The 25,920-nt window shown below is 40.3% G+C and overlaps 2 protein-coding genes across 4 annotated transcripts in view; both read right to left on the reverse strand.

Annotated features, from left to right (window-relative positions):
- Il20rb (interleukin 20 receptor subunit beta) overlaps nt 1-12,427 on the reverse strand; it is a 28,032-nt gene extending 15,605 nt beyond the window's left edge. The window contains exons 1-2 of the mRNA XM_021173127.2: nt 11,748-12,427; nt 582-708 (exon numbers count right to left, since the gene is read on the reverse strand). Of these exons, the coding sequence (XP_021028786.1) occupies nt 582-708; nt 11,748-11,820 (200 nt within the window). The 5' untranslated portion in view covers nt 11,821-12,427. The remainder of the gene's footprint in view (nt 1-581; nt 709-11,747) is intronic.
- Nucleotides 12,428-16,138: 3,711 nt separating this feature from the next.
- Nck1 (NCK adaptor protein 1) overlaps nt 16,139-25,920 on the reverse strand; it is a 52,906-nt gene continuing 43,124 nt past the window's right edge. For 2 of the 3 annotated variants that reach the window (XM_029481381.1, XM_021172608.2), the window contains 2 exons: nt 22,460-23,172; nt 16,139-20,886 (listed from right to left, as the gene is read on the reverse strand). In XM_029481381.1, coding sequence (XP_029337241.1) covers nt 20,692-20,886; nt 22,460-23,172 — 908 coding nt within the window. In that variant the 3' untranslated portion in view covers nt 16,139-20,691. The remainder of the gene's footprint in view (nt 20,887-22,459; nt 23,173-25,920) is intronic. The other variant, XM_021172607.2, reaches the window with a different exon arrangement.

The raw sequence follows: 25,920 nt of genomic DNA on the forward strand, positions 1-25,920 counted from the left end.
ACATGTTGCAGAGGCTTTGAAGGACAAACCCATATGGCCGCCATATTTTCCCATGTGGCCTTGTTATTTTCCAAGAACTGTAGCTCCTAACATCTAGGAAGTTACCTGGTCATTGGAGAGGTGGGTTTACAGGTTAGCTTTGGGTCTTACAATTGTTAATGAAATATATTGAACACTAATTCTGTCAGTCACTTCTCAGCAACTGCTAGAGCCTGGACATCTGGGAAAAAACTAGACCCAAGTTCACCCACCCCTGGGTCAGCTGAACTGGGTCAGGTCTTATTTGGACTTTTTATCCAAATAAGTCAAGGAAACTATGGCCTCCTACACCTCCAAGGGCCTAGCTCTCTGGATTTGTCCGTCCCAGCTGAGGACCAAACTCATCAATTTTCTTACTGTTGAAAACAGGTGCACCTCAATGTATTTGGGTCTCTCAAACCCATTAACACTAAGGGGTGGATTGGGTAAGACATCTATTCTTGAGCCTCAACGCCTCCTGGAGTAGAGAAGGAGGGACTGTCCTTCTCAGAAGTGCTCTCTGAGGAAGAAAAACTATTAAGCAAAAAGCAGAGCAGACTCACCCCTGATACTCCACACAGTAGAACACTGTCTCCCCCGGCCGGGTCACTGGGTTCCACATCAAGAGATGTTTCATGTTGGTCGACTGTACAGAGAGGTTCTGGGGGGCGGGTAAAACGGACACTGCATCTGGGACGAAATTAAGTAGAGAAGCTGACCTCTGAGCGACAGCGAGAGCTAGCATAGCTCCAGACGAAAAGTCTTACAGGCTCATCAACAGTGACTGCAATTTTATCACTCCTGTACCTTTGTGACAACAGGGCATATTTGTAGTAATAATAATAGCTAAGCTTTAGTGGATATTGCTTATACTCTATGTAGGCCATTGCCAGATTGTTACAGGATTGTCCCACTTAATTCCCTTCTCCTCTTCTTCCTCCTCCTCTTCCTCTTCCTCCTCTTCTTCTGTTTGTTTGTTTGAAGCAGGGTCTCTTTGTGTAGTCCTTGTTGTCCTAAAACTCACTCTGTAGACCAGCCTGGCCTCAAACTTAGTGTCTCTGCCTCCTGAGTGCTGGGATTAACGGTGTTTGCCACCATGCCCAGCTTTTCATGACCTCAATGAGTAAAAGAACCATTATTTCCCCCATTAAACAAACAAACAAACAAACAAACAAACAGAGACATGTTATTTGCTCAAGAGCATTTTTTTTCAAGACAGGGTTTCTCTTGACTACCCTATAACTCACTCTGTAGATCAGGTTGGTCTCAAACTCAGAGATCTACCCGCTCTGCCTCCAGAGTGCTGGGATTAAAGGCGTGCGCCACCACTGTCCAGCATGATAGGGTTTTTTTTTTTTTACTTACTTTATTTATTATTGGTGTGTATGTGTGATAAGTATGTATATGAGTGTGGATACATATTCCATGGTGTATACATGGACATCAGAGTACAACTTTAGGGCTTATTCCACCAATGGGAATCAGGTTCAAATATGGGTCAGCAGGCTTTCACAATAGTACCTTTATTCAGTGAGCCATCTCACTGGCCCTATTTATTTTAATGAACATATAAAAAATGTACCCATTATATTTGTGGGTAACTATGTGGTGTTTTGCCACATGGATACAATGTGTTATTTCAAATAAAAGCAAGCCTATTTCAAACACTTATCATTTCTTTTTTATTAAAAGCCTTCAAATATCCTATCTTGTGGGCCTTTTGGAAAACATTTTTTCCTCTCAAATTACTCTACTATGTAACAGGATAGGAGAATAAGCTCTGTTATCTAACTATAACTAGTAACTACTGACCGATCTCCTGTTTGAGGTTTGTCACTTGTCTGTATGGAGATGAAAGGGCAGCACAGAAAAATCTGGAAACAAGCTCTCCAGGCCAGAACATGGGAGTCTCAGGACTTTCACCTTACCACAGGGCTTATGGGGGACTTTTAACATGTGGGACAGATCCTTTGTTAGTGAACAAAGAAATATGGCTGGAAGAACATTAATGAGAAATTGAAAGACTGGAAGCCAGCCAGATGCGGAGCTGTTTCCAAAGGAGTGAAACTGGATGTCTATTTGCAACTCCACCATGATAATCACCTCTCTCTCTCTCTCTCTCTCTCTCTCTCTCTCTCTCTCTCTCTCTCTCTCTCTCTCTCTCTCTTCTATGTATGACTAATACTGGTCATAGGATGGCCTGGAGAGGGTGCAGTGTGGGGTGATGGTACACCCTCTGGACTGTGAAGGACTGCTTCCTTATGTCACAGACACCAGGTACTCTCTGTAACCACTACTCTCTCCAGCCTCTAGCTACCATTTTTATTCTAGTCTAAAGATACACCTGAAAGCTTCTAGCCTTCTTCAATCTAATCTTTCAAGCTGACTGATTCAATCCAGCTTCTCTTGGCTTCTGGCAGAATTGTTCTGCCTGGCCTCATATTAACTTTGACAATATGTTCTAATCTTCTGGCTCCTTCTCATTCTCTGTCTTCACCTGTGTCTAGCTTTTTCTCTCTGTAGCCTGTTTCTGTAAAACTGTCCCAGTAAAATTACCACACACACACACACACACACACACACACACACACACACACACACGTACATGCATACGCGTGCACACACACACACACACACACACACACACACACTACCCATCAACTACCACATCACCCTCCTTTTTTTCTCTCTCTCTTACTGCTCTTATGTAGCCTCTCTTCCTCTGCTGTTCTCATGTAAGTTGGGCGTATTCTATCTCGGATTCATTCTGTCAAATCTTTCTCTGGCTCGACACTTAGTCTGTCCCTCAATTATCATTCCATTCTAAACATACACTACATCAACTCTTTGATAATCACCTTGATAGATCACTTTCAAGCATGGCTGCTTTCTTCTACAAACTAACCTTATCTCTATTGTTTGGAATTAAAGGTGTGTACTCAGGGTGTGTCTGTATTCCAGCCAGATCATATTATAACCCAGGGTGTGTTTGAATTCTGGACAGATCATATCTTTGGATGTGATTCCTTGCCAGAGCAACCATTTTGCTGAATTAAAATTCCTCTACATCGTAGTTGATGGACGTTTAGGTCACATCGTGGCTTCTATAAACAGTGTAGCAGATGTCTCAGCACAGTTTTTTAATTTTCCTTTGGATGTAATGCATACCCAGTAGTGGGATAGTTCAGTCTTAGGATGACTTCACTTTGAGCATCTTAAGGAACCTCCACACTGATTTCCATAAGGATTATAATAGCTTACATTTTCAGTAATAGTGTACACCAGCTTTTGGCTTGTTGTTTTTAAGTTTTTATTGAAAATCACTTTTATTATGGTCCTGGGGATAAAATCCCACGAGTTTACACATCCTAGGGAAGTGTTCTACTGAGCTACATCCTCAGTTTGGGGTGAGGTGATATCTTATTTTACTCTTATTTTGCTTCTCTGGGATGATTAATGATGTTGCATATTGCTTCACATACTTCTAGGTCATCGGTATCATGTAGTTTTAAGAACTGTCTATTTATTTTACTGTCCATTTTCAATCCGTTTATTTGCTGACTTGCTAATGAGTTCCTTATAGAGTCTAGATGATAATCTTGATGCCAAATTGACCTGGATTCAGGCCTCGACTCAGCCCTGGAATATGTTATCTTATGCAACCGCATAAACCTGAGCCTTCCACTTCTTCATGGAAAATTCACTCAGGCTCTCACCAGTTTCTCATCACATCTCTTTGCCATGCTTGGGCACCAGGACACATTAATTAGTGACCACTAAGGTCAATGGGGCATCTGCAGCCACGTGGGAAGCTCTGACTCAGGTTTACTATGGAGATAATCTAACAAAGAAGGGTATCAAAACAGCTCAGAGACTCCACCTTGGAAAGACTGCAAGCCCAGGAGCCCATCCCAGGCACAGGATGAAGGCAATGTGTCTAGAGTATGTGCACGGTAGTACTACAGTTGGCACAGAACAAAAATGGCCAGCAAAGGTGCACCTGCACTGATATGACCTCCAGACAGCCCGAAGCTCAGCCTTATATGTACTGCTCGGCTTTGCGTACAGTCTGGACCTCTGCAACCGTTCCTCTCCTTTGCACATGCTCTTTCAGTACTCAGAGCCTGACTCCTTTGCCATTACAAGTCACAGTGGTAGTCTCAATGACATGGCATTCAGAATATCAGCTGGGGTCTTTACCTGGGACTTTTCTGTTTCTGCCTCTAGATTGGCACCTGCTCTTTGTTATCAGGCATCAAGCCTGTGAATGTGAGGAGGAAGGGATGCTCTGAGAGCACCTGGCTGGCGTCTTGCGATGGGACTCTGACAATGTACCTTCATCTTTAACGCACTCGCTCTACTTGGGAGAAAAGACCCGGGACACCCGCAGGGAGACTTCTTGGCCTTCCCGGCCTAACTTCTTTATTTTTGTTTTCTTTTTTTCTGTTTCTGATTTTTGTCATTAGTTTATGTTCATTGTACAAGAGGACATCCTTCACAAAACTCTCAAATGTGCACAGCACATTCTTGACCATTCTCTCACCATCTCTTCCTGTCTCCCTCCTTGCTTCCAGTGGTCCATTTTTCCTTCACAAAAAAAAAAAAACCACTCTCCACCTTCATGTCTTATTACTTATAATGAATAGATGAACCAACCTAGATTCTGCATACTAGAAAAAATAGCATTTGTCTGAGTCTACTCAACATAATGATTTCAAGTTTCATACTTTTATTCTTTTGAGACCAATTCTCACTATGAAGTCAAGGCTGGCCTAGAACTTATATATAGCTTGGCCTGATCTCAAACTCACAGCAAAGCCCTCTGCCATCCCCTGGCTATGGAACTAGTTAAGGATGGCCACTCACATCTATAATCTCTGCAGTAGGGAGGCTATAGTCGGTATAAATATTAAGCTAGAAAGAAGCCAGGCTGTTACAGACCTGTCTCATTACTTTAAAAGAAAAAAAGGACAAGAAAAAGAAAGGAAAGATTATGGAACTAGACTAAAACTCTATGTGTTTATGTATGTGTTTGTGTGGTGTGTATGTCTATGTATGTGTGTGTCTGTCTGTGCATCCATGTGTCTATGTGTCTATCTGTGTGGTGTATATATGTCTGTTTGTGTGTGTCTATGTAGTGGGTATATTTGTGTATGAATATTTGTATGTATGTGTGTGCATCTGTGTGTGCCTGTCTGTGTATTTGTGTGTTGGTGTGGTGTGTATATTTGTGTGTAGGTGTATTTGTGTGTCTATGTGGTTTGTGTATATGTGTACTTGTGTATGTATGTGTGTATGTATGTATGTGTATGTATTTGTATGTATGTATGTGTGTGTGTGCATCTCTGTATCTGTCTATCTGTCACTGTATGGTGTGTATATCTGTGTATGTACCTGTGTTTGTCTATGTGAATATCCATGTGCTGTGTGAATTTGTGTATATGTGTGTGCATCTGTGTGTGTGCTTTATATATATGTTGCGGCTGGGATTTGAACCCAGAACCTTGTGAATGTTAAGCATTCCTTTCTTTTCCACAGCCCCAACTAAAACAAGTCTGAAAGAGTTTGAGAGATGACAAGATGGTAACTTCTGTTGGATCCCTAGAACCTATGTAAAGGTGAGAGAAGATCAACCCCACAAAACTGTTCTCAGACCTCCACAAGGGTACTCTTTTTTTTTTTTTGAAGAGTAAGAGTGAAAGGACCAATCTACACATTCCAAAACTGACAGTAATTAAGGCTGCATATGGGACAGGAAAGATGGCTCAGAGGGTAAGAGCACTGACTGCTCTTCCAGGGGTTCTGAATTCAAATCCCAGCAACCACATGGTGGCTCACAACCAACTATAATGGGATCTGATGCCCTCTTCTGGTGTGTCTGAAGACAGTGATAGTGACCTCATATATATATATATATATATATATATATATATATATATACACACACACACACACATATCTTTAAAAAAAAAGGCTGAACTGTGTGGTATAACCAAAGATATAGATACACAGATCAAAAGGAGAAAAATAAAGATCTCAGAAACAAATCTACTCAAATATGTTCAAGTTTGATTTGACAAAGACACAATAGATTCAGTAGAGGAATCGGGAGCCTCTAAAACAAGCACTACTGGGAAAGTTTGGTATGTGCAGGGGAAGTAAACCTCACATGTTACATAATAATGAATGCAAAGTGGATCTTAACCTATCTCACAAAGGATGCCTGCCTAGAATACATAAAGAACACTCAAAACTTAACAGTAGGAAACCAAACAGCTGAGCAGTAAAATGAAAAGGCATGAAGAGATATTTTACCAAAGGAAATGTACAGATGAAAATCAAGTGCATGAAAAGATATGTAAATCCGAGTAGGCATGATGGCTCAGTGGTTAAGAGCACTGTCTGCTTTCCCAGAGAGCCCAGGTTCAATTCTCAACACCCACACAGGAGCTCACAACCACTGTAACTCCAGCTCCAGGGGACCCTAGGGCACATGTAGCCCAAACACCCATACGTGTGAGCAAAATGTTGTTTAAAGAGGTTTAAATCATCCGCTATGGGGGAAATGCAAATCAACACGAGACAGCACCGCACAGCTATCTGGATGGCATAGCTGTGTAGTTAAAGTTATAAAATGAAATCCTGGCAAGGACAGAGAAGATCGAGCCCTCATTCACTGCTGGTAGAATTGTAAATTGGCACATTGATTCTGGAAAAAAAAAAAAGGCTTAGCAGTTTCTTTTAAAACTAAGCCTGCAATTACTATCTGACTTCGCAGTTGTGATCTTGAGCATTTATCCTAGAGAAATGGAAATTTCTGCCATATAAGATGTGCATATGAATGCTTAAAATTGAACTGGAATGGGCCCAAGTGTCTTTCAATAGGTGATTGCTTACAAAGGGTGAATGTTATGAAGGGTAACATGTAGATAATGGATGGGGTTGTGAGCAAGGAACCAAAGGACTTGCTAGAGGCTCAGGGTGGCAAGGAAACAGATTGGCCCCTCCAACCTCCAGAAGGGATACAGTGATGCTAACAACATGAGGTGCTCCTGTAACTCAGCAGACAGTTCATTTGGAAATTATTTCAGCCTTTGAGAGCAGCTGCATAATAGCAGAGGGAGCCTCTATATACCCTCATCCATCCTTCCACGCATCCACAGCCACAGCATGACTGTGAAATAAGACCAAGATATAACTGCAGGGTCACGGGCTACGGTCAGTCTCTAATCAGTTCTCCCAGTTTTCTCCCTCTGTGCTTGCTTTTCTTTCTTCCAGGAACTAGCCCCGGATTCCCCGTGTCGCTGTCACATCTAGTTAAGTCTCCCCCAGACCGTTCTCACTCCGTCTTTGTCTTTTATGACCTTGACATTTCTGAGGAGCAACTGGGTTGGTTGTTTTATAGATTTGGTCTCAATTTGGGTCTGTCTGTTTTCACCAGGCTTCGGTGAAGTTATTAAGGGTTGTTTGTTTTATTGCCATTATATTCCATTACAGCGACAGGATGGTGCACCAAGCCCAGTTCCTTCAGTATCCTTCACGAATTTCTCAAAGACCAGTGAAGCCCTCCCCCCATCCTAGTTTCCTGAGGGCAGTGGGGAGATCAATCTTAGGTTGTCCCTTTTGTCATGTTAGCTGGAGACAGGTCTCAGTTACGTGGCTGCACCCCAAAGGAGACGTTCAGGTCAACATTGGTAAGCCACTGGATCCAGATAGGCTGCAGCATCTCTTGGCTTATGACCTCATAGCAAGACCCCTGGCTCCCCATACGCTAAGTGATGTCCTCAACCACTGCCTTGCCCTATGAAGTCCAAACACAGTGAGTGGAGTCTGGTCTGAGGCTGTGAATAATTTCTCCGGCTGAGTGAGGGTGTTGCTGTGTACCTTGATGCAACAAAGATGTCCCCAAGGCCTAATATGCTCCACTTGGCCCTCTTCCATGAGATACACCAAAACTCCCAGGCAGAGTCTACTGTGCATTTTTGCTGTAGGCACTCATTTCCATCTTTCTACATGCTCCAAACCAGGGCAAGCCCAAGCAACCGATTGCAAAATGTTTATACGAGTTTGCCTTGCATGCACAGGACACGGTATCAATATGTGTAATTATCAAATGTTAATCTTGATCTGTGAAGCTACCAATTTACCTGTTAAAGTTAATAAATGTGCTGGGAGAGACGTGTGAGAGTATGTAAATTCCTTTCAGCCTGTCATACATTAATGTTGGCAGGTAGCTCTTTCAGCAATCACTACAGCTGTAATCTGAGTCTCTTTTGACTGAACTGGGATTCTTCCATAAGGAAAAGGCAGTCCTCCACTGTTGGCTATGTTTCCAGTGATTTACATAGATAAAATAGACTCCTAGGTACTGCCTTCATGTTATAGTTAAACCCCAATGCTACCATTACTTCATTTGTTATTCGGTCGTTCCACTGTTGGCTTATGGAAACTCTTTCAGGTTGATTCTTGTGTCCGTTTGGTTCTTGGCACTCCCCCACCCCCTTCTCCATTTTCCTCTTGTCAATTTGCTTTGATTTAGTGTTGTTTTTTTGTTTTGTTTTGTTTTGTTTTTGCTTTTGTTTTTTGTTTTTTTTTGTTTTGTTTTGTTTTTGTTTTTTTTTTTTGAGACAGGATCTATGTAGCCTTTCCTGGCTTCAAAATCAGAGATCCATCAGCCTCTGCTTCTGAGTGCTGGGTTTAAATGCATCTATCACCACACCCAGCCTTGTCAATAGACTTAAATAATAACTCTACATCTACCCATTTCAAATGACACAGTTATCAAAACTAAGGGACGCTGTGGGTCAATGACAAAAACAAAAACAAAAACAACAACAACAAAAAAAACCCCAGACTTGATTTGGATTTTGCCAGTTCTTCCACGAACAACTGTTTCCATTCCAAAATCCAACCCAAGATGCTCTGCTACTTTAGGGCCCCTATCCTATTTTAAAGCACTTCATTGCTTACCACGAGTTGTTCCTGTCTCGTCTTGCATTCTCCTTGCCCAGTCTTGTAAGCATCCACTTCTCTAAAGAGCCCCACCCAGGGAGTTTCTAAACTCCCAGTGCCTAGGTTGCTCCCCAGATGAATCTGGGATCCTTGGCCACGCAGCCTTGGCAGTTACATTTGTAAAAAGCTCCTCAGAGTTCTTCTGAGACTGGAACACTGACCTAGAGCTCACTTCCGGGGGGATAAAGAATGGTTTAAAATACGTTAAATCCCCAGATGTTGAAGGCTGCAGTGTATTTTCTAGCAGGCTTTATGTTTACTGTAAACAGGGATGGTTTTGCTCATCTCTAACCAGCACCTAGCTCAGAGCCCATCACAGAAAAGGAGCTCAGAGACACTAAGTGAAGGAAACTGAGCAAGTGAGCCACACGCACCTTGACTCCCAGAAGGAGTTTAGTTTAGGCCTGATGGTTCTCCTCATCTCTCAGCTGTTGAGGTCCTTTGAGTGGCTCTAAGACTCACATCTCCCAAACATCTGTGTCCTAAAATCTTAGGTGCATGTAAGGGAGGCAGCAGGAAGGCATCCTCCATTAAGCCACACGGCAAACCCTTCCTCCCTGGACCCCTCTGGTCACCTCTGCCTGTTTGGTTTTCCTTCTGCCACCCTTTCCTCCAAGTTTTTAAGGTAAATGCATTCATTGGGAGAGGCTTTCATCCCCTTAATCCCTTCGCTCTGTCACCCCTCCTTTTTTTCTCACCTACATCTATGTCTCCCCTCCTTCCCCACAGAAGGACAGCACACGCAGAACTTTTGTCTGGAGATGCTAAATTTGAGTTGAACTCCAATTCCCCCATTGATCAAATACCTGGACAAAGAGCTGAACCTTTCTGCGTCTTGATTACTGGTGTAAAACAGGGATCATCAGACCCACCTTGCAGACTGATGTGAAGATACAGTGTACTCAGAAAATGTAAGCCACATTTACTGGCACAGGTTAAGAATTCAATCTACATGGAAGGCAAAGCAGGAGGTTTGCAAATTCAAGCCCTGTCTGGGTTACAGAGCAAGCTCAAGGCAGCTTTGAAAATGTAGGGAAACTCCAACTGACAAACAGAAAGTTACAAAAACCTAAACAAAAAACAAGCAGGGACAAGGCTCTGAGAATACTGTTCAATAGTAGAGCAATTGCATCAAAATGCATTAGGTCATAGGTCCGATCTTAGGAGAGAAAGAAGAGAAGAAGGAGAGAGAGAGAGAGAGAGAGAAGAAGGAAGTTAGAGGCAGGCAACTGTGGCTGTCGTTGTTATTAGTATTAGGAAGCCGTTTCCTAAGTCACCCACTTTTATTTGGAAAGTCAACTTTACTCAGCTACCAAGTGATCTAGAAAGCAGTAGAAGTTCACTCTGCGTTTGCAATGTTCGCCTACAAAGTTCTGAGCAAACGCTCAAAATTGCACGAAGGCAACTTTAGCTAAAACAAGTATTTTTCTGACACCGTCATTTGTAATATCAAAAGAGAAGAATAATTAGCATTTGGGGCAGGGGTGTTAAAGTTTTTAAGTTTTTAAAAACTTCTTTGTATTGTCCCCAAGACTTTAAGGTGGCTGTTATAAACACTTCACAGATGGGAAAATGAAGTTATACGACCAGTGGCTAAACTAGTAAGTCACAAACACACGCAGACACAGACACGGACACGTGGTGGGGTGGGTGTAGCAGGAGGACACATGGGTTGGCAGACTGGCTTATTTGCCATGACAAGTTTGTGGAGGTCAGAGGACAACTTGAGGAAGCTGGTCCTCTCCTTTCACCGTTTGGGTTCTGAGGATTGAACTCAGTTGTCAGGCTTGGCAACAAAATACATTTACCAACCGAACCATTTCAACAGCCCCCCCAACCCCCGTGGGAAAATTATAACAACAAAGGCCAAGGCAAGCAAGCAGTCATAGAATGCATATACTGTGGAGACAGCAAGTGGCCTGCAATCTGTATTTGTTTTCTGAAAGGAGTGAGACATGGGCTCAAATAAATGCAGGACGAGCCCCCCATATATAGACAAGTGGACAACATTTGCTGAACCTTTGGAATGCTGAAGGTTTGGGGGCTGGAGATACCATCCAATTCTATGTCAGCTAAACTTAGAAATGTTTCTTTAGTACACAAGGCTCCCACCAACACCAAAAAGTGACCAGTATATTGGAGAAATTTCTCTTAAATGCAGTGTCACTTAAAGAAACACTGACCGGTAAGGGAGGAGCTGCACTTTGGGGACAATAAAGAAGGTAATTACAAGAAGCCAGGAGGGGAACAGAAAATTATGCAATCTTACTAGGAGAGAAAATGCCCCAAACCAAATCTATTTTTAAATGGTATGAAGTACCTTTTTCTATAATGACCAAAAGAGAAATCTAATTTTTATAAATCTTATGCCCAATATGAAGCTTATGTCTTTTTGTATTTGTCAGAATTTTTAATCATTTTAAGTGCCACATGGAAAATAACTGCAATAACTATACCTTAACCCTTCAAATACCAGATGAAATTGCAAAATGCATAGAGCTCTGCAGACTATATTACTGGCATCTTTCTAGATTGTTCTGTGGATATTAGGAGGAAATTTTCCAAATAGAATGCAGGCATTTGAGATTCGAAAAATGGAGATTAAAAGGTTTTTTAAAAATTGACATTTTAATTCAACCCCAAACCCAGGAAAGTATTTGTCACCTTAACCTATATTCAAGGCCCAAACTATCAGTTGTATTTAAATTCATTCTTACCAGTGAGAAAACCTGAGGTCATGCTGTAGAAAAACCACATGATCAGACTTGTCCAGACTCCCTGGCAAATCATTGTGCTGGTCTGTTTGGTGTGAGGGTCTCTAGCCAACTCAGCTTGCCCGGAGACACTGTTTTCTTCCAGAAGGAGGCTGTGTGTCCATCCTGGCCATCTCCCTTCAGGAAGCAGATGCTGGTGCTGAGGTCAGAGTTGCAATGAAGCTTGAACAGTTCTGAAAGGGGAGCTGGCCCAAATGCTCAAAATGGGCGGGCTTTGCAGCACCCTCCTTTTTGCCCAAACCCAGATATTGCATCAAGGGGAGTGGCCTGTAAGAGTTCCAGATAACTGGGGAACTTGAGACATCTGCCTGAGGGAGACATCAGGGCATCCAGGCGGTTGTGGAGGCCCTGGGTCTTACCAGTGAGCAGCCAGGTTTATTTTCCCTACTCATCAAGTAGCTTCCTCTGCCAAGTAGCTCTCTGCCTGTCCATTCAAGCTGGGTGCTAATTAGCTGTTTGCGTATACACACTTCTGGAGAAGCAGGGAAGGTAAATGATTACCATTACTACTGTGTTCTACAGTGCTGGGGTTGAATCCAGGATTTTGTGCAAGCTACGCAAGCACTCTGCCACTAAGCTACATCTCAGCCCTGTTGCCTCCATTAGAAATACCATTTTCAAAGTCAAACATAAGCCGGGCAGTGGTGGTACATGCCTTTAATCCCAGCAGTTGGGAGGCAGAGACAAAGTGAGTTCCAGGACAGCTAGGGCTACACAGAGAAACCCTGTCTCAAAAAAACAAAAACAAAAACAAAAACAAAAACAAAAAACAAAAAACAAAAAACAAAAAACAAAAAACAAAAGCAAAAATGTATTGAATCCTAAGAATGTACTATGGAAAATTAAAAGTAATTTTAAAACTTGGAAGGGAAATCCTGTAATAGAAATTGGCCCCTTAAATTTCAATTCCTTGAGGACTTTAAAAACCCCAATGTGCAAATTATAATAGTAAAACGAACACTAGTTTGAGAATAAACATTGATTCTTTTTTTTAATAGAGTGTTTTTTGGTTCCAGTTACTTGCAAGATAATTTTGGGACAGCCATTGATTCATTCAACAAACATTCACTAGGAGTTTACTATGTGCAAAAATCTGGGAATTCACAGTTCTTATCCTTTCCCAACTGATAAAGATAACCATGGCATAAATAACCATGGGGTAATATTGAATACAGTGAAGGGATCACTGGGGATGCTGGAGTAGAAATACTCAGTGTACTCTATGGGACTGTAGAAGGTTTCCTGAGAAGATTGGCACGGGGTACGGAACTAAGGAGAAAATGTTTTCTGAGAGACTTCCAGTTTCTCCTGAGAGCAGTTAATACCAAGGGCAGGGTTTTAAGCTCATATCGGATGGTGACATATTCTGCATGTGAGCCTCAAAAGGTTTCTGAGAAAGCAAGGAAGGGCAGACTAGAGGGGACTATCAGAAACCCAGGTGAGAGATACTGTCTGTTAGCCTTCTCTAGGTTTCCTATGTCCGTGGAAAAAAAAAAAAAACAACAACAACAACAAAAAAAAACCCCTCAAGATGCAGGACTTAGTAGAATAGTGGCTCCTACACATTGCATGGATTGGGAGGGGTCAGGAAGAGGAGCCAAACAGGACTTTCCCGTTCTGGTTGGATAGAGAGCAGTGGAGAGAATAGAAAGGAGCAGAGTAAGGCAGGGTCAAGACAGACAGATTAAGGGTCTGTAGAAAGAGGCTGCATGCTTATAGCCTCATACACTTTGATTTGAAGCATATGTGAGCAGTCACATTCCCCGCTATGTAAATAAGCTATCTCAAATTGATGTCAAGGAAATGGAAACTTTCCCCTGCCTATGGAGAGAGCTTGTGCAAAGAACATGTCCATTAAGGAGGGTGTGAATTCATAGATATACACACCAAGGCAAGAACATGAACTAGAAAGCTAGGGGTGGGGTGGAAGGCTAGCTCAGAGAGGTGGATCCAGTACAAACTACAGTCCTGAAAACAATGAGGCATGTGATTGCTGAGGCCGAGTGCAGAAGAGAGTCCCCAGTGAGTTAACCATTAAACAATGTTCCCTGGATATAACAACTGGAAAGTCATTGTAATCCCAGCAAGAGGAGTTCCTGTGGAAGCCTTGGATCAGAACCTAGATCACTGTGGGCTGAAGAATAAATGGAAAAACTAATGACCATTTGATGCAGGGGAAAAAACCAATCCCATCAGCCTTCCTTTTTTTTTTTCAATTTACAAAGAAATGTCTTGCAAAATAGTTGTGGGAATCAAGAATGGGGGGTAGGAAATCCAGCATGAATATGCCCAACTCCCAAGTTCTTTTCATTTAACTGGTTCCCAGTTAACACTAAAAGGAACATGATCCATGAAATTAACAAAGGTTTTGAGAATATAAGCAGGAAGTGGGTCTCAAAATGGAATCCACCCACCTATGTTTGAAAAGAAGGGGTGGGATGAGTTCCTGACTCAGCCATCCAGATAGAGCAACTCGAGCAAAGTTTGTGAATGGAAACACTGAGAATACTCAGTGAATCAAAGGACAGAAGAGGAAACGCAGACAGAAGTAATGCAATCAAGAGTTAAGACACACAGCTGAGCTGTGGGGCAGTCCACCACCACGCCATGGGATCATAAAATGGTTATGAGTCTATATCAAGACAAACCAGCCAAACATTACCACCCTGACAGACACCTGCCAATTTTTCACAAGCATCTACAGGGTGAATCAGTCCCAAACTTAGCATACAGGGCAGTGAGAGGCAATGTCATTAACCTATCGTAGTTTTTTAATTAATCTCTCTCAAGCCTGGGCACCACCCAGTAAGAAAGTCAGATGATATGCCTGTCTGGGCCATCCCACAAGGTGAGGGCTTCTGGATGGCTATGCCTCATTTGCTCAACCCCCACCCCCACCCCCAATGGCTGGACTCTAGCTTGCTTCTCTCCGGCTCTGTCAATTCTCCTCTTATACTTTCTCATCAACCAGTTATGATGCATATCTATGCAACGTGCACAAACTAAATTATCCTTTATCCTGTTGCCTCCCTATTTTGGTTTTGTTGTTGTTGTTCTTGTTGTTGACACAAGGTCTCAAGGAGCCAAGACTGGTCTCAAACTCACTCTGTAGCCAAATTCATGGATGATCTTTAACTTTCTGATCTTGTCTCCATCCCCAAATTGCTGGAACTGGTATACATCAACATGCACGGTTTAGATTGCACTGGAACTCAAACCCAGAGGCTTGTGCAGGCTAGACACCATTCTTCCATCTGATCTACATCCCAGCCCTGCTGTCTGCCACTTCTGGGATTAATTTTCTGCAGAACTGAAGGATCATTCAGGTTTGAAGATTAACTGGTGAGCTGGATGGATAAGTGGGGAGTCTAAAAATAGCACTTACCTCCTAATTGCTACTTAAATCTTTAGTATTTAATTTTGTTAGGAAAAACACGGGCTTTATAGAGAGAGAAAGTGAGGGAGAAGGAAAACTTTGATGGCCACTTTTTTCCACCCCCAATTCCAGGTTCACTCTCCAGACTGCCAAGAGTCCAGTCACAGGTCAACCGGAGAATTACTTTACTCTCTTCCTGTAATCTTCCTTTACCCTCTCTGCTTGCATCGCACCAAGGTCTCCATATATTGCATATCTGACATTTAGCTCTCCTTTCTTTTTCCTGGAAGTGATGAAGAGAATTTAAACAGTAGAATTCTTTTTAATACCCTTTTGTATCCAGCACATTTCCTCCACTCCAACTTAATTTCTACACTGCCAGACTCCAGTTTTCAGAGTTTTCGCATGCCTTTTAAACTTCCTTTGTGAGGCTGGAGTAATGGTCCAGTGGTTAACAGTACCAGCTGCTCTTCCAGAAAATCTGGGTTCAATTTCTACCCCACCTCCCCATCCCCATCCCCACCCCCACCTAATGGTGGCTTTCAACCTTTTCCAGTTCTCAGGGATCCCATCCCCTTGGTCTCCCTCCAAGGGCACTGACACACATGCAGGCAAAATATTCATACACATTAAAAAAAAAAAGTTAAAAAAAAAAGAAAAAAAGTTAAAAAGTAAAAAACAAACTAAACGAAATTCAAAAAACCTTTTTGAACAAAGTCATTTCAATCTACTGACAGACTTCAAGAAATTAATCTCTTGGAATTAATGGATTAAAAATTTCACAAAAGCTTTGATTTTGTTTTTTTTTTTTAAGATTTATTTATTATATGTAAGTACACTGTAGGTGTCTTCAGACCCTCCAGAAGAGGGTGTCAGATTTCATTATGTTCGCATGGTTGTGAGCCACCATGTGCTTGCTGGGATTTGAACTCAGGACCTTCGGAAGAGCACTTGGTGCTCTTAATTGCTGAGGCTTCTCTCCAGCCCTGTTTTTGCTTTTATTGTATTGCTGGGTGAGTACACCCTCATGCCTGAGCAACCAAAGAATCAACTTTAAAAAGGTAGAATTATTTTAGGGCAAGATGAGGAATGGGAGGAAGAGAGAGGGAGGCCCATCTCCTTAGGGTTCCACCACCTTCTGAAAGTGCTACAGATGGGAACCAAGGCTTAACACAGGACTTTGAGGGACATGCAAGATCAAACTACAGCAATAATTCAACCTTAAAACCAAGCGATGAAATCAGTATTTGTTCTGTATAATACCCCTCTATCTACAGCTAGAACACACGTTACATTTGACGACACTGCTCTAGAGAAGCCATGCTTAACTCAGGAGTTACTATATTTCCTCTCTAGGTGTTCAAAATTACCCCAGCTATTCCCTATTTAGCCTATATTTAGACAAGACTTACTCTCTTTCTGGAATCCATCTTTTTGTCTCGACAATTTCCCAGTGATAGATACCTACCTGCCAGTTCATAAAGATCTATCTAAGCCCAACAGTCAGTTTAAAACAATCTTTTCTTCGAACATGATTATCACTTCAAAGTACTTTGTTTTGCTGTTTGTCAATGAGGTACGGTAGAGGGGAAACCTTTGTAACAGTGAGACCAGCTTCTGCTGTGCTGCGAAGTCATGCACTCAATCACTTAAAGTCAGAGTTGGTTGAGCACATTCCTAGCATGCATGAGGCACCTGTTCTACTGTCCAGCACGACAAGGATAAATATGTCAGCCAGCCTGTCCCTGGTAGGCTACTGGAGGCATCAAGCCAGTTGTGAAATTGATAGAAATTAGTTTCCTGGCCAGAAAAAAAAAATCAGATTTTGGTTTAAAACTCATCTGTGTATATACCCAATGATAGCAGACCAAACCTCAGCAAGCAGTTAACTTCCTATTTCATCCAACAAGTCTAGGCAAACAACATACACTTTTAGGTCCAGAGACTCCTATAAGTAAACTTGAAATACACATGTAGCAGCAAGAAATGAGGGGGTGGACTAGGCTTGTTTTGCTGCCTGCAGTGTTTAAAATATAGATTTGCTGAACACTACACTAACAGAACTAGCAGAATCAGGAGTCTGTTTTTCAAGCCTCTGTGATGTGATTCAGAAAATAATAGTTTTATAGTGAACAAAATTCAAGGGAGTGACCACAGTTGTAAAAAACTAGAAAACAGTTAAGAAAACTATACAAAGACTTCTTGTCTTGTAATAAAAGTATTAAAATGGAAAAGCAAAAGCTGTAATGCTACACTCCAAATTCATTGATTTGGACATAGGAACTGTTTCTGAAAAATGGCAATTTCATATTCAAGGTCAAAAATTCTACATGCAATAGGAAACATAGGAAGAAACAATAAATCAATATGGCTATAATTATGGGTTGAGAGTCGGGGAAGGCTTTTATTATTCTGCTTGAATGTCTTTCACATGTGTACTATGATACCATCCACATTAGGTTCCAAGCTGATTACTACCTAGGGAATTCAACTCACATTGTTAGCTTATTTTTAAACCATAAATTACAATGTTATCTGAAATCTGTTTTAAGTGCTGTCAAGTTGACTACTACGTAAGTTGAACAATACTTCTATATTTGGCCACACCATTAGTGGGTAAAAGTCTACACTTTTTGACAAGGGATGGGGGTGTATGAGGAGAAAATGCCTTTTCCTAATTCTCAGTCGCCTCATGGACCATATATTTGCAACCCTAGACTGCAATGGCAGAACACTAAAATGACATGATTTGCATGCAATGTTCTAAGAACCTAAGTTGCTCATCGCTAGGTTTCCGTACTCTGGCAATAGGCTCGGCTTCCTTTGTTGTTTGGAGGTGCTTGGGATAGCATCCAGGCTTCTAGCTCTGCTACAGAACCACAATCCCAACTCTTTTCAGATGGTGTCTTGATAAATTACCTGGGCATGCCTCATAGTCCTCCTGCCTCAGCCTCATGGGCAGCCAAAACTATACACTTATAATTCTGGGCTGGGTATTTTGTATTTTGCTCAATGATGTCAGCTTTAATAGTCTTAGGTGTATGTGTTAACACAGTGATTGTATGCAATACACATTATGAAAATATACAACTCACACAAGATTTATGACCAAATAAGAGACATAACATTTATAGGGTTTTTGGTTTTTGTTGTTGTTTTGGTTTGGTTTGTCATGAAGCTTGCACACATACATAAAGCTGTTTAAGAACAAAACCTCTTCCAAGATTTTAGAGAAGTTTTTGTAGACACAAGCCAGGCAGGACTACAGGTACGATGTATATCAAAATTTGAGAACTAACCATGTCTTCATATACAGATGAAAACTTTTGTAATAGCAATTTCCCAGGACCCACTTCTTAGTCTAAAACTAGCACACAGAACGTTGTGTGTCAAGATACACACAGCACTAAGTTTTGGATGTTTATAAGTCTTTCTACCTAGCTATATACACATTTTCCAAGGTTGTTCTAATTCCTAAGAAAATTGCTCCAAGGAAAACTCATGCGTTATGAACAGACTTTGGTTGAAGAGAAAGTTGAAAACATTTTTAAAAATCAATCAAATGTTTGAGGTACAAAATAACAGTATATAGTTGGGCTTCATTCTACAGTTAAGAGTGCAGCCATCACTGAAGCACCCCCGCTTTCTACAAACTCTAGCTACAACCGGATGCATTCCACCTCAGCACTGCTCCAGTGCTGCCTTCCCAAAGTATCACCTGTGCTGCAGGCTTCCAGTAACAGCTATGTCCATGATAAAGTTATCTGCTTCTTTTTATAAAGGTCCATTTTGTTCAGTGGAGGGGGACATACAAAGAGAAAGCAAAAAATAAAGTGTCGTCAAACACTAAGAGTGCTTACTACTACCTACTTACTCATCCTGAAACCAGTCATACTATTTGACACCTCCAAAGGTATCATATAATCTTATATTAAACCAATCTAGTACCATTTACCCTAAACAAAAAACCAACAACAAAAAAGAGTAAAGACAAACGTAACTTAAAAAGCTTTCAAAGCAGGTGTTATAAAGATTGAAATTATACATCAGTGCTTTAATTATATCTGTGGACTTCTTAGTGGGAGAGGCCAGGGCTGCCACCCAGTGGCAACATCAGCCTCCAATGATTTAAAGATTTAAATTAAAAAATTTAAGCTACTACAATGAAGGAAAAGGTGAAACTACACAACTGTTATTTTTACCAGCTGTAAATTCGGTACAGTAAGTGTTTAAACCAGCAGAGAACGGCAACGTCTGTCCCTGTGCTTCTGTGCCATCAGGGGCTCTCGTTACTCTATTTACATGAACAATTTCAGAAGGAAGAGAAGTGTGACCAACAGCAGACTCAATATTTTAGTTTCTCATTCACACACACAAAGTATTAGATGACAAACAAAAAATTTTAGATAATACTGTTTACCTAACCATAGCACATCACTTCAGTGTGTGTCCCAGTTAAAGAAACTAGAAGATAAGTAAGGAGGGGCTAGGGGACCCACTCAGTTTAGAACACCTGCTTTTCATGTGTATCCTTGGGTTTAATATTCAATAGTGTCAAAAAATGTTGTTGGTTTTTTTTTCCCCGTAAATATGATCAGATACTGGATCAGGATGGTGAAAAGTTGAAAACTTTAAATTACTGACATGAGGAATTAGTGATGTTTAGAAAGAAAAAAAAAATTACATATCTTATTGTCTACTGTATTCCCCAAACTTGACCATGGCTTATTTCACAGTGGCATAAATATGGCACAATCTATAGAACATACTTTGATCAAAGAACCTAAGGAACATTCATTTCAAGAGTCAACTGCCCAAACTGCTCTCGTGAATAACCATGTAAAAGGGGATACTCGAGGTGTGGGGGACACTCCCTAAATTCTTGTATTTTTGTTTAAATAGCTATAAATTATGTTTTCTAACTTATTATCTGGTCTCTTTTGGATACAATGAATGGAATGTTAAAAATTAAGGCACAAACAACATACTTGATATTTACAATGGCTTGTGACAGATACAATATCTGAAAATAATTTCTTATTTTCTGTTTATTATTGCTATTTAGTCACAGAAAAGATTAACACTTTACAAGAATGTCCTTTATCATATGCCATATAGATATAATTTTATGTGAAGAGGAACTATGGGAGAACAGGATATCTTTACAAGGAAATAAAGAAACAGCAATAAAAGAATTCTTCCATATAAAGATTTTGAACCAAATTATTCGTTTCAGAATACAAAACCTTCATTGTTGGAAGGAAAGAGAAAAACAGCAAAGAAAACAGTAAGACAGAAGACCAAGAATAAAGCACTCTTCTATAGAGATGCACTGCATATGTAGTATATACGTATGGGCTGAGTTATCACGAAAGTACTCATGGATTATGGTCAATTCTCATATAGTTAGAAACAGCACTTTCCAAGCAAGTGCAATTGGCCCAGCACTTTCTCAGTCTCCAGCTACATGACCAGTTAAAGCTGTGGAACAGTCACTGCTGACGAGCACTATCAAGACAAATGCTTGACGAGATATAATTTTTCTCCTTGCTCACTTGTAAAGATCGGTGCCTTTTTGTAATGTTCTACAAGTTCCTCCATGGTGCTGAATTTCCGCTGCCCAATGCAGTAAACAGTCTCTTTCAGTTGGACTTTAAAATGCTTGTTTTTCCCTTGTGCTTTTAGTGATACTGAGAAATCATTTGGCTAAAAGAGAAAGGGGGAGGGGGAAGTAAGCATTTTGAAAGCCATGTATCAGAAAGTAAGATAAACAATAACTGCTTAAATCTGAACATTTACTAATAAGTACAAGACACTATACTAAATTATTTACATACTCTTCTTTGTTCCTCAAAATAAACCCTTTTTATATAAATGAGAAAAGTAAGGCTCAGAGAGCACGCCTAGGATCCATTACCTGGTAACAGGGTGCCAGTGTCTCCTAACAGTTACCCACAGCACCCACAGAGCAGTGAACACAGAAAGTAGTTTTCAAAAGCACAAGAGAAAACATCAGAAAATTTCAGACTTTCACTCCATCCCCTCTCAGGTCAGAGTGAACAGTAACTGACTTATATAATACTCTGTATTTCAAAAATAATGGACAAATAAGAATTCAACTAAATTTCCTCCCCCCCGCCCCCCAAGACAGGGTTTCTCTGTGTAGCCCTGGCTGTCCTGGAACTCACTCTGTAGACCAGGCTGGCCTCGAACTCAGAAATCAACCTGCCTCTGCCTCCCAATTGCTGGGATTAAAGGCGAGCGCCACCACTGCCCGGCTCCTTTTTTCTTAATTAGGTGGTGGCAGCTGCAGGTGTCATTTTAAACCTAATATTTCTGAATAATGTCAAGTCACGAATAGTGACTTTTAAATGGTATGCTCTGCATATCAGGATTTAATAAGGAAATGGACTTTGAGAGGCTGCAGGCCAGATTTCTCCCAATTTCCATCAGGAAGTTCAATTACCTCAGTCTCATACACACACCACTTTATCTCATTCAACCTTTTGTACAAGGTATTCACAAAAACCAGTACTAACCATGATCTGATAAATAGAAAAGCAGTGATAGCATTTATCAGGAAAAAAAATTTAAGAAAAATAACTGTCAAATTTTAACATTCAAAGGAACACTTTTAAGAGATTATTAATGATGTCATTTTTCAATTTGTATGGCTTTACAGTCTAGCTGGTACTGCAACGTAATTTACCTTTTATTGCAAATATATTTTAAATGGTGTTAAACAGGTTGTTGAGGTGAATAAAAACCTATTTTAAGTCAGATATAGTATATCTGTAAGTTCAAGGCACCCTGGTCTACCTACACAGCGAGTTTCAGGGCAGACAGAGTTATACAGTGAGTCATTCTCTTATTTTTTTTAAAAAAAGAGATTTTAATCAAACAACTAATTTATAAAGAAACAATTTTTTATAGTTAAGAGATTTCCTGCAAGAACTACAATGACTGCTTTCTTATCTCTTATCTCTAGTTGCAGTTAATTTGCATTATCCTACTCTCCAGGAAGAAACCAATGCTCAGTCTGCCCCATTTTTAAGTTTAATGGGACAGAAATATTCCAGATATGCAAATTTAATACAACTAAAGAAAGTCTCTTAATACAGCATATTCAGTACTCAATATCTTACTCAAAACAGGCACGCTGGAAAGAACAGTATGATCACACCTCAGTTTGGCTTAAGGAAGCCGGCCACTCAACCTTTCCAACCTTATTTATTAATGCATGGAGCTCTATTTTCATTTCCTTTGAAAATCAACTTACCGAAGATTCACTGTCACGAATGAGGAAGTCTCCTTCATGCCCTCTTTCATTTAATGCCATTTCTGCCTGGTGCCTGGTGACTTTGCCATAATACCAAGGATTGCCAGCAAACTTCCCAGTGAGTGAAGGCCTAATGTAATCACATTGTGGAGGCGACGGTTCCAAACCTGAGGTTAATGGATTGTTTTGCATAATGGTAACGTAGTTTTTTGGCACCAGGCCAACCATGCCATTGATTTTCCTGCATTTCCACCACTCTGGGTCATTTTCCGGCTTTTCAATAACATCCATTACATCGCCTTTCTCAAAATTGAGTTCTTCATCATTGGATGAGCTAAACGGGTAAAGAGCCTGTACAACATGCAATACTTGACCCGTATTTAGGTTATTGACAACTGCCGCTAATTTCTCTGACAGAGAACCTACATGATCACCCAAAGGACTGTCACCTTCTTCAGTTACATAGTTTGAAGGAAACCATCCAATTTGTCCGTTGTAGCTGCCACGCCACCATCCATCACTGCATTTCTCCATGACGACCACCTTGGTCCCTTTTATCAACGATAACTCATCCTCTCTCTCAGCCATGTAGTTAAACTTCACAAAAGCGGGCATGTTAAGGTCATAGAGACGTTCTCCTGGATCAGCAAAGCTATCATCAGCAGGAGATGCAGTATCTGGAACACTGGGTTTTCTTTTCACTTTTCCAATACCTGTTTAAATAAAGAGGAGACCATAAGACTATAGCTTCAATTTGATTCACTTACCTTAACAAGCCTCTAAATGTAGCAAACAGACTGTGACATGATGGAATCATCTTTTGGGAGATGAAATACAAGTTGTTCTTCCATAACCAAGCCAAATAAACTATTAAGTTTATCTTCTTTTCTCCTGCCAAAGCCAAGAAATAACTGCATAATAATAAAGTTGCCATGTTGAATTTTCTCATAAGTATTAAAATGGTTTACTTCTTTCATAGCTAAAACTAAGAAGACAGACACTCTAATAATCCCACACTTTGACATTTTAGTTTATTGACCAAGATTTTGTAACGAGCTGTATAAAGATGAAATAACTATTTAAATTAGTACCTGTGCACATATAAAATTATATCTGGGTAATCTTATTTACGAATTTCTTAGTTTCCAAAGCCAGATCATGTAATGTGTTATATATATAAAACACACAACTATTAGCCTCTTTGGCCTTTTCATCTTTTCATGTGAAAAATAAGATCACAGGCAAGCTCTCTATGTTGTTTTCATGCTGCCCCTCTTACTGTGACATTTACTCGCTCCTGTGTTTCTCTGGTCCCCTGTGAGCCTTGCTATAACAATGTCTTATACTCCATTACTTGTCTGCTTCCTAAGAGAAGAGTCAGCTCCCTAGGGACAGAAAACTAGAATTTTTCCCCTTTATCTCCAGTGCCTATAGTTTATATATTAGTGAGCAGGAGAAAGTAATTGATGAATGAACTAGTAAGTCCTTAGTTGAAAATATTTTTCTAAGATGGCATAGTTGGCCTTCTCTACATTAAAAAACAAAAAGCAAACAAACAAACAAACAAAAAACAACAAAAAACCCCATATACTTTCATTTTAAGTTCTATAGATTTTTCAGATTTACTTGAAGATTTAAACCCTTGCTCTATCTGGAATCTCAACACTAAGAGTTCTATCAACAGACACTGTTAGATGTAACCAACACCTCAAACCTGTATTCATGTCCAAATAAAAATGATCCCTCCTTAAAAAAAATCCTTCTATACCTTTAAATCAACTGTGTCCCTAATTTCCTTACTTCTGGCTAGTGAGGTCATCATTATGAGAAATCTTTACAGCAGGGTGACATCACTAAAAATGGCAGAGTAGAAATTTCAGGACTTCCTCTAAAGATCAGTTAATGAGATGGCAAGTACTGTCAGTATCAATTTTGTAAATCATGGAATCTGGTAAAGAAAGCGAAGTGGCAGGGCAAGGCTCAGTGAAGAAAGCGCTGCTTCTGTTAAGATGTTGAAGCAGGCAAGAGGCCTTCCTACTGGTCTCCCTCCCCCAGTGCAGAGTTACTCTGAGGAGAGCTACCTAACAAACCTCAGATCTCTGATTCCAGAGCTAGGTTGTCTTCCTAGGTGGATTTCACTTAAAATCGTGTTTGATGATGTAGCTTGGGACAAGGAAGAAAAATCAAAAAGCTGGAAAAGGAAGATAGTAAGAAAGGTAATACATGGAGAAATAAGGTACTTAAAAGCTCCTGTATGTTCTCAGGAACCAACATGATCACAAATGTGATCAGGGCTGGACGTACGCTATGGAAAAGTCTAGAGAAAAAACCCCACCTTGATCCTTATCTCTGCTGACCTACAACTTCTGAAAACACAGTAGGTAAAGTCCAAGACAAAATTGTAAATGGCTTGGCCAAATATTAAAAGAGTATACAAGCATACAGCCAAACTATAAAAATGGAGATTTCCATTCCCCATTTTCTTTTGGTTCTGTATGTTTAAGAAAACAATGTCAAAATACTAGCTATGAAACAGATTTCATTAGTCATATGAATAAGAATAAAGACTTTACAAAAAATATCAAACAATTCCTCAAAGATAAAGAAATTAAGACATTCTTAACTCATCACCAATAAACTTGTGCTTTTTAAGGAAATGTAAAAAATAGTCTTCTAGATGGAAATAAAAAAGACATCAGACAGAAGGGAAAAAATGAAGTCATACAAAGCAAGAAAAAAGAATACCAGCAACAGAGACAAGCTAATGTGAACTAAAGTGCAGGAAGCCTCGACCCTGGCCAGAGAACAGCATACAGACAACTAAGGAATGCTAAGAGCAGGCAGACGCCTTCCCAAGAAGAGCCCACGGGTTAGTTCTCCAATGCCAAACTGTCAGCCTGCAAACATACATAGGAGTAACACTATACAGAGCGAGCAGACTGTATTAAATATTTAAGAACACACACACACCAACACCACCAACAATTAAAGAAAAAGAGACCATGTATTTCAAGGAGGGTGCAGAGCAAGGGTGCTTGGGAGGTGTTGGAGGGAAGAAAGTGAATGTGGAAATGTAATTAAAAGTTCATAAATTTTAAAAACAGAGAAGAAATAAACGACAATGGTAAATATAAAGTCAGTACTAGCCCAACTTTTTTCCTTTGTTCCTATATGATTTAAAAATACATAAATCACATTTTCAACCTAAGTAAGTAGGCAGTGTATAAAGAGATAATATATAATGATATAAAGGAGCAGTTATTTATACCATCCAAACCACATTGAGATTAACTTAAACCTGTTAAAAACAAAATGCTAATTGTAATTTCCAGGGTAGTTTCCAAGGAAAACCTAAAAACTACAAAAGGGAACAGATAAGAAAACAGCACATTGTAAGAAATGAAACACAAAGGAAGCAGTAATAGAGGAATTAAGATGAGGAGGCATAAAGGAAGAAAGTT

Source organism: Mus caroli, chromosome 9 (genome assembly GCF_900094665.2).
Source record: "Mus caroli chromosome 9, CAROLI_EIJ_v1.1, whole genome shotgun sequence".
Classification (NCBI taxonomy): domain Eukaryota; kingdom Metazoa; phylum Chordata; class Mammalia; order Rodentia; family Muridae; genus Mus; species Mus caroli.